Source organism: Artemia sp. Qi Xiang Cuo, chromosome 11 (genome assembly GCF_049724085.1).
Source record: "Artemia sp. Qi Xiang Cuo chromosome 11, ASM4972408v1, whole genome shotgun sequence".
Classification (NCBI taxonomy): Eukaryota; Metazoa; Arthropoda; class Branchiopoda; order Anostraca; family Artemiidae; genus Artemia; species Artemia sp. Qi Xiang Cuo.
In genome coordinates this window covers 53,356,961-53,366,044 of record NC_142804.1, presented here as the reverse complement: position 1 = coordinate 53,366,044, position 9,084 = coordinate 53,356,961, and the positions used below count along the sequence as shown (strand labels likewise).

Below are 9,084 nucleotides of genomic sequence, written 5' to 3'. Positions count from 1 at the left end.
CTATCTCAAACTTTTGATTGGATGTGTTGGGGGGAAGGCTGGGCGGGGGGGGGGGCCTAGTTGCCCTCCAATCACTTTCGACTATTAAAAAGTGTACTAGCCCTTCAAATTTCCAATTGAATGAGCCTTTTTTGAAGTTTCTACGACATCGCCTTCTTTAAAACCTTACATACCCCAAGGACAAAACTTAAAACCCTTTCCCTGAGCGTTGTTGGGGAGTGTCCTCCTCAAAAACATTTTTTCTACCTGGAAAAAAACTCTGCTGAACAAAATGGTTATCTCAAAATTTTGATTGGATATGTTTGGGGGAATGATGGGCGTGGGGGAGGGGGGGGCTAGTTGCCTTCCAATCACTTTCGACTATTATATTTTCATTTTTCTATCTGGAAATCAACTACGCTGAACAAAATGGCTATCTCAAAATTTTGATTGCCTTCCAATCCCTTTTGACTATTAAAAAGGGCACAAGCCACTCAAATTTAAAATCGAATGAGCCCTTTTCAAAGTTTCTACGACAACTCCTTTGATAAAAAGTGCCCGGGTGGAGAAAAAAAAACACATTGTGCCCACATTGTTCTTTACTTAGGCAGAGCTAGCGCGCTGCCTATGATAAAAAGCTTGTTTAAAAGTACTAAAGAGCTTTAGCATGATGAGCAAGGCATTGAGGAGCGAGAAACCCCACTAGATGGGGTTATTCAATGGAATAATTTCTGTTTGTATTGAGTTTTAATGCTGCTCCTTACTTATATATGAATTTTTTTTTTACTCAATTTATAGGTATGAAGCAAGATATGAGGCAATATATACGGCAATTCCTAATTTGTCGGCATTTAAAAGTGACGGAATAGTACTATTTATAATAATACCTCATCACAACATAAGGTAAACTGATGACACAGAGCATGGTTGCGGTAATTTAAAAAAGCCAACGAAACATATTTCACAGGAGACTGGAAAAACTGAAAAATGTATTTCTCGACTTTTTGACTGCAATTAAAAAGCGGCTATTTATGCTAGGAATCTTTTTCTAGACATTTAATCAACATAATTGTTCACAATTATTGATTTGTCCAGATTCTACTACCAAGAGATATCGTAAATCATATATCCCTTAGTTTACTCGGACATTTTAGAGATAATGGTTTAGGAAGTGTTTCATATTTGATGTAGTTTATCTTATGGATAGCCTGTAAGTGCCATAGAACTTATTTGTATGAAATGAGTGTTACTGACTTTACTGCATACATAACTTGCCTGCGCTAGAATTTATTATTTTGGTTAATAAAACATCTTACCACAAAAAACTTCCTTTCAAAAATAAATCCAAAATCTGTATTTTCTGAAGAAGAGAACAATTTTTATTTTTGCTTTTTGAATCTATACCAAACGACCCGTTTAAGAGGATCTGAACCTTAAAAATCATTTTACGAGTCTCAACGTCGGCTGACCGTCTCAAAGATAAATTATATATTAGTGAATTCTCCCAGGGGACTAGTTTTCTTTAAAAGTTATTGAGAATTTGTGGTATGTAAATAAACTTTGATTTTTTTAAAAATAGTGAAGCTTTCTCGGTCCGTCAGTCAATCAAAGCGGGCAACACCACAGGAACTTTTAAAGCGGCCAAGTCAGTCAAATGACAATTTATTTTGAACAAACATTCAGCATTTTTCAAACATGCATACTAGAACATTTTTAGGGACTGCCTTGTCCAGAACTTCAAAAGAAAATTCTTCTTTGTTCAATAGAAAAAAAAAATAAAAATTCACACTCTCTGAGGATATAATTTTCACTGAAATTGGATATCTCTATATCTAGCACAAAGTGATAGAAAGATAAATTGTTTTCTAATATTTCCGGGAAATTAGGTATCGACTATTAGTTTTCTGTCGTTTATTCACATCTATTATCTAAGTTCTACAAGTTATGGCGAGCCCACCCAATCAATTCTAAATAGTTTGACCACAAAAACTGAAAAAGTTTATAATGGACGAAACAGGGTGATTATTTAAATGCGATTACAAAGTGAGACAGGACTTAAAACACAGCCACATATATACCCATTTCGTGTTTAAAAAATAAAATAAAAAAGACTGCCTCCTATTCCAAACCCAATAGTGGTCCGGACTGTTGACTCATCCAGAACAAACGAGATTTCTGAAAACGTAACTTTACTGAGAAACAGAAAAAAGGAGGTACCTGGAAGGGTCAAAATAATACTTGTGGAGATTGATCCAACAGACTGATTAAATTGATCCAACAGCTCTTTGGCAACAATGTAAACAGCTGCATCTCTAAAACAAAAACAAAATTTATTTTAAAAAAATCAGTGTTGGTCTAGAGATATTTCCTACGACCAAAGCAGATAGAGTTATTTTAGTACATAAGCTTTTCTAACTGCATAACTGCATAGTAATTACTGCATAAGTCAATTTCACCAAAACTCTTAAGTAATACATTTGGAACGATAAAAAAAAGATAGGTCTATGTTTATTCAAACTAAAAAATAATGTTTATCACACCAATCCAATATTCTTAACTTACAATTCAGGTTGCAACTACTGTTTGCTATGTTTTTACATCCACAACCTTATTCTATAATGAGTAATAAAGACATAATGGCTTAATGAGACCGTCAATTCAGGATATTAAGCTCCCACCTCTTAATTCTACTCGAGAAATTGAAAAGATAAAAAGGAATGAAACAGTGTTTTAGAAGATATGGTGAATAATGTGATGTGTCTCTCAGGGCACTCTAGTTATTTCAAAGAACTATCCCTGATTATAGAGGCATTAGCCTGGTATCTTTAGGCAGCAAATAACTTAGTAATATAATACTTCTTAGATTGAGAGATGCTGTAGACAAAGTTTAAAGAGAAGAACAGTGCGGTATGAGGAAGGGTAGAGGATATGTCGACCAAATTTTCACTCTTAGGCTAATAATTGAGAAATGCCTGGGCTATTAAACACCTTTAGTCCTCTGTGTTATAGATTATGAGCAAGCGTTCGATTCTGTTGATAGAAGATCTTTAGCTCTTATTCTTGTATGGTAGGAGCTCTTATTCTTGTATGGTGCTTTAGCTCTTGTATTCTTGTAAGGTAGGAAATGAGGTTAGCAGCTCGTTTTGTATTAAATCAGAAGTTAAGCAGGGTTTCGTTCTATCCCCCTTTATATAGATCATTTAGATAGACTTGTCTTAAGGAGAACAGGAAAGGCATTGGGAGAACACAGAATCAAATCGGGAGGAACAATTCTCCTGTAACTAGATGATGCTGGTGACTTAAGCATCCTTGATGAAAGTGTGAGCAAAATGAATGAACTCTTGGATATTTTTTGAGTTCAGGGTGCTAGAATAGGTTTGAATATTAATGTTAAGAAGACAAAGTTGCTAAGGCTGGGAATAAGTGAAGATGAAAAGGTGACGTTGGGTAACGAAAAGATTGATCAAGGGACAGCTTCACTTATCTTGGTAGCATTATTAGTAAAAACAGTGGGAGCAGTAAGATGTTAGAAGTAGAATAGCCAAGACTCAGGGTGTTTTTTTCACAGTTGAAAAAAGTTTGGAAGAATAGAAAGATAAGTCTGCGAACCAAGATTAGAATATTAGAAGCTACAGAGATGACAGTAGCCAAACATGGTTCTGAAGCAGGGCGCTCCAAAAATGGACGAAGATTTGCCAGATATTTTCCAGAGAAATTGTCTACGGCTTGTTTTGATAACCCGACTGACTGATCGTATTTCAAACTGTAGGCTGTAAAAAAAGTGCGGTTCAATCCCTCTTTCTAGGGCTATAATGAAATAAAGGTTGAAATGGTTAGGACACGTACTGAGGATGAAAGATGACAGATTGCCGAAGATTGTCCTTTTCGGCAAACCGTCTAGGGTTAACGAAAAGCAGGTCATCGGAGGTTGGGGCGGGAGGATGTCGTAAAGAGAGATTTAATGCAAATGAGAACTTCCTGGAAGGGTGTAAAGAGGGGGACTTTGAATAGATTAGGATGGAGGAGGAGCGTGCGAAGCCGTGTTGGCCTCATGTGGTTTGGTGCTGCGGTGATCTGTTATTAGTAGTAGTAGTAGTATCTTATCATATTTGTATCTAAAGTTAAAAGAAAATTCCTAGATAAAAAAAAAAATAGGATGCTGACCAATGGTCTGCGTTGCGCAGGTACCGATCTACTGATTCAATGCCTTCTGCCTGATTTATGTTGTTATGACAAGCTATATTTCACACATAATTTTATTTGATTTTTTGCTGTTAATTGACGATACTCTCTCAGTAGGCTACTCAGACTATCATTCTACATTAGCTTCTACATTCTACATTAACTTCTTCTGCATTAGCTTCTAGCTACAGTAGTTTCTAAAAATATTCTACATTAGCCACTTTTCGAAAAAAGGAACATTATGTTTCCATCTCTGTACATAAAACTGAAACAATTGTTAACAAAGGAACACTCAAGAAACAATTTGTTTAAGATATTTTGAGATACTTTCTCAAGTATCTTATTTTGGAATTTTCTATACTATCATTTGAAAATATAAAGACCGGTGTGTTAGGTAACTTAAAAACTCGGACCCGGAAAACTTTCGCCCAGAAACTGTATCCGAGAAACCTTGTCCCAAGAGAGAATCCCCTGGAAAACTCATCCTGAAAGATGATCCTCTTGAAAACTTGCCCCCCCCCCCCAGAGACTCTCCTCTTCTTATGATCCATCCTGGAAAATAATATGAAAACACCACTGTGCACATGAATCAACTAACTGAAGCAACGAAGACTATTTGGTAACTTCAAACTGTTGTGTAATCAATTACTTTCCATGGACTTCATTATGGACAAATCATAACCACCTTGGATCAACTTTTCAAGGACAAGTTTGATCTCTGCAATTTTTCTCAAATTTAGTGACAAAATTTCTGGTAGTAAGTTTTCCACGAAAAAGTTAACCATAATCAAATTTTCCGGGGTCGAGTTTTCCGAGAGCAAATTTCTCGGGGCGATTCTTCCTCGACACCAAGTTTTTTTCGACAAGTTTCACGAGGTCAAGTTTCAATTGGAAACGAGTTTTCCCAGGACAATTTTTTATTGGAGGACAAGTTTTCTGGGAACAAGTTTTCAGGGGGCAGGTTTCCCTGTTATGGTGATACAAAATTAAAAGGATAGCAGGATGTCGTCTGTTCCAATTGTCTTTAACATAAATTATGACAAAGCGAACCTATTCTCTATATCTGTACATAGGCTTTCAAAGCCGTAAATAACTTTTTGATCTTTTTCATATCAATTAAGACGGTGGTTAATAGAATTGTTCAATGAGCAAATACAATTTTGTATGACCAAGTCAACATCTAACAAAAGACAAACTTAACCGCTTCTTCTAGTTTTGACTTGATTAATCTTTCAGATGTCATCATATGACTGAATGAATCCAATTACAGGTCAATGTTATTCAGTTATTCATATGTTTGAGCCTAAACTAAACATCCAGCACGATACCTTTCAGTTTGAACTTTTACAATAGCATATTCCAATGCTGTGTTGAACGCAATTCCTACATTTGATGGCAAAGTCCAGGGTGTTGTTGTCCAAACTGGAAAATACACTCTCTCTTCCTGAAATAATAGAAGAGTGAAAACAAAGACAAAAATTTAGAAGCAATTACTGCATACGAACTCTAACTAAACGTAACAGGAATGTGATGTAATTTTTGTACATATTCAGAAGCTTTACTTTTGCATTTATTTTATCAACCCTGATATTAGAGAAGATAAGAAAAATTAGCTAAAGCAAGTGGAAGTTAGTGAATAAATGTTTGAAGGTAAGTGAAAGCTCCGCTTTCCCCAAGCAAATCTCAAACTAGACACATAAGCCTATGGGGTTTCAGAAGCGTATAATTTTCAAAAAACGTGCTTCTATTTCCTAATTAAATAATAAAAAAAATTCAATCGAAAGTAAGCAGCAGTATTAAAACTTAATAAACGGAAATTATTCCGTATATGAGGAAGGCTGCCACTTCCTCAACACTCGCTCTTTACGCTAAAGTCTTAAAGTTCTTAAAAAAAAAATTTATTCAAATTCAACAGTCCTTGTGTTTAAGTAGTCCTTCTTAAAGATTTGCGAAGAAAAATCAAACTTTAGCATGAAGAGCGAAAGTTAAGTAAGGAGCAGCCTGCCTCATATGCGGAATAATTTCTATTCATTTTAAGTTTGAAAGTTGCTCCTTACTTACAGTTGAAAAAATACTTTTTTTTATTAAATTTCCGAAATTTTTTCAAATCATTCCAGGAAATCAACTTACCCCCATGTAAAGTTTTCCCTGGAGAGTCTCCTCCCCGTGAAAAATTCTCCCCGTGGACCCCCCCCCCCCCAGCATAAAATTCTCCGCTAAAAATTCCGTATATTTCCCCATAACAAATACTATACGTGAATAATGGAAAAATTACGTAACTTGCAGCCCTTTCCACAAGGCCTATGGGAATAATATCATCCTCAAAGACATAGCTATTGGAAAAACGGGGGAATAGGAGGGGGATAGTTGTCCTCCAATATTTTTGGTCATTTAAAATAGGCAGTAGAACTTTTAATTTTCGTTCAAATGAGCCCTCTCCCGATCTTCTAAGACCGTTGGTTTGATACGACCAGTCCTTGGAAAAAAAAAACACGCATTCGTGATCTTTCTTCTAGCAAAAAAAAAGAAAATTCCATGTTTTTGCATATAGGAGCTTGAAACCCCTGCAGTAGGATTCTCTAATATGCTCAATGTGATGGTGAGATTTTGATTAAGATCACTAGACATTTTAGGGTTGCTGTCTCCTTTTTTCGAAAATCGGGGAAATTTTTTCATGTTCATAGCTTTTGATGAGTAGCATTAAACTTAATGAATTTTATATATTTTGAATCATTAGAAAAATCCAATTCTTTTTATCTATTTATTGTTGTCAAAGTTTCGTCTTTTAGAATCTCTGTTACTATTGGGCCGAGTCGCTCCTTACTTACAGTCGTTACCACGAACTTTTTGATGAAATCGTCCTAATTTTAGATGCTATTTTTTATAGAGTTTGATATACAACGAAATATATACCCTAGCTAAATATTATTCTAAAATTAGAAATACTAAATATTCGTCTAGCCTATATATATATACAATCAAATGTACGGGTGTCTGTCTGTCCTTTAGGCATTACTACATTGATCCGATCGCCAAGAAACTTTAAGAAGTTGACGAGTACATTCATACGAAGGTCTTAGGTATAAAAATCCGCCCTCCCCCGAAGACCCTCTTAATACTTTTAGGGCTGATGAGATTGGAGACCCTTTAAGATAAATAATAGACGGTTAATTCAATCAAAATTAATCAAATTTTCTGGATATTCAATTAAAAAAAAGCACCAGATTCGATTTTACAGTCCCTACCGAATGTGCTGATCTCAGTTTAATGGCCCTTCAGCCAGAAAGTTCAATGGGGGGGGGGAAATTCAGCCTGTGCCTTGGCTTACCCTTCCTATTGACCTTCCCCAGGTGCCCATTTAGAGCTGGGTCAGCTCTGGCTGTGCTTTCAAATGAAAATATATTACCGTTATTGGACACGCTGGGAAAATTCTCTGAGGGGGGGGATTTTTAAGAAGGGATTAATCTTCCACATTTTGAATATGGTTTGTAAATCTTTTCCCGACTCTCTGCATATATAATCGAAACAAATTAATTAGGTGATTTATGTAAATGTGTCCGCGGGGACGGGGGATATTTTCCGCAGAGCGGGATTTTTCCACAGAGGGAATTTCCCTCAGGAGAATGTTCCTTTTATTTCCTTTTTAAATCGCAGGGTCGCACAACGAGTAAGCTAGTGATACTAATGATCATATAAGGTGTAAAATTAAAAATCAAAGACAAACAAAAAAACTGTAGATTCGTACAAACCAAGAGCAGATCCAGGATTTTTGTTCGGGGGGGGGGGGGGTTACCCGATTTTTACAGGTATTTACCTGTAAAAATACCTTTACAGGTATTTACCTGTAAAAATACCTTTACAGGTATTTTTTAGACTAATTTTTGACTCGGTCAAAAATTTCGGGGGGGGGGGGGGTTCAAACCGGGTAACCCCCCCCCCCCCTCGGGATACGGCCTTGGTACAAACTGAGCTTTGTAAGAACTAAACGGTTCCACTTCGTTACTATTTTTTTTATATCAAAATGTTTAAACCTTGCTCCACTAAGCAGTTTTATAAATTCAAAGAATTGCTCCATTTTTTTAAGCCGCTACAGGCAAGCCATCCCCTAAACATTTATGTTTCAACCTTTTTTTTAGCCCAAAATCATGAGTACATAATCGGTGTGCATAATTATAAAAAAGTTTTTTAGAAGCCCCTCTCTACATAGGTTCACATAAGTCTGACCCTTCGAGGGAGAAGGCATCACAGGACTTACCTTGGGCAGAGCTTTAACATGAAAATCTTCATTTTTTAGCGAATATACTTTTTTTGGGAGGGAGGGGTTTGAATCTGGAACAATATTGTCGGGGAATGTCAGGAAACCCCTTGGGCCAAACCCTTACTTACTTGCTTTTATCTATCTATCAACAAATGAAATGACATTATTTTTATACAGTCCTAAAAAGGGCTTATCCCAGATTTGCCTCTCTATTACTCGGACTATCTGTCTTGGCTTTTTTCAACAATTAGCCATGTCTTGACGCCTACTGCAAAACACTTAATATTAATTCATATATAGTCTGCGTCGGAACTCAAAAGAAAGGCTGAGATCCCCCAGACGGTTTGATATCAAGAGGAACTATTACAGTTAAAAGTTTAATTCAACGCCGAAACATTTTTTTTTTATATCTTATTATACTATATCACATTCTACTATATATAGATATGATCTTCTATCACAGTGTTATTTGTTCAAATAAAAATGAACTAACTTGAACCAAGGGCTTTAAATCAATTGGCATGTCTGAAGCTAGAAATCGAACATACACAGATGTGCTTGAATGATTCGAATTGTACTCCAGTTCTGCTTCTGCAAGGCTTGTCCTGAAAAATACATAAACGGCTGCTTATATCCCATCTAATCATGTAAGTGTATAATGTAGT

The 9,084-nt window shown here is 36.0% G+C and overlaps 1 protein-coding gene across 1 annotated transcript in view; it reads right to left on the bottom strand.

Annotated features, from left to right (window-relative positions):
- Positions 1 to 9,084, bottom strand: part of LOC148947138 (uncharacterized) — a 71,163-nt gene that overhangs the window by 40,452 nt on the left and 21,627 nt on the right. The window contains exons 6-9 of the mRNA XM_089096518.1: positions 8,913 to 9,024; positions 5,490 to 5,605; positions 2,197 to 2,291; positions 1,296 to 1,339 (exon numbers count right to left, since the gene is read on the bottom strand). Coding sequence (XP_088952644.1) covers positions 1,296 to 1,339; positions 2,197 to 2,291; positions 5,490 to 5,605; positions 8,913 to 9,024 — 367 coding nt within the window. The remainder of the gene's footprint in view (positions 1 to 1,295; positions 1,340 to 2,196; positions 2,292 to 5,489; positions 5,606 to 8,912; positions 9,025 to 9,084) is intronic.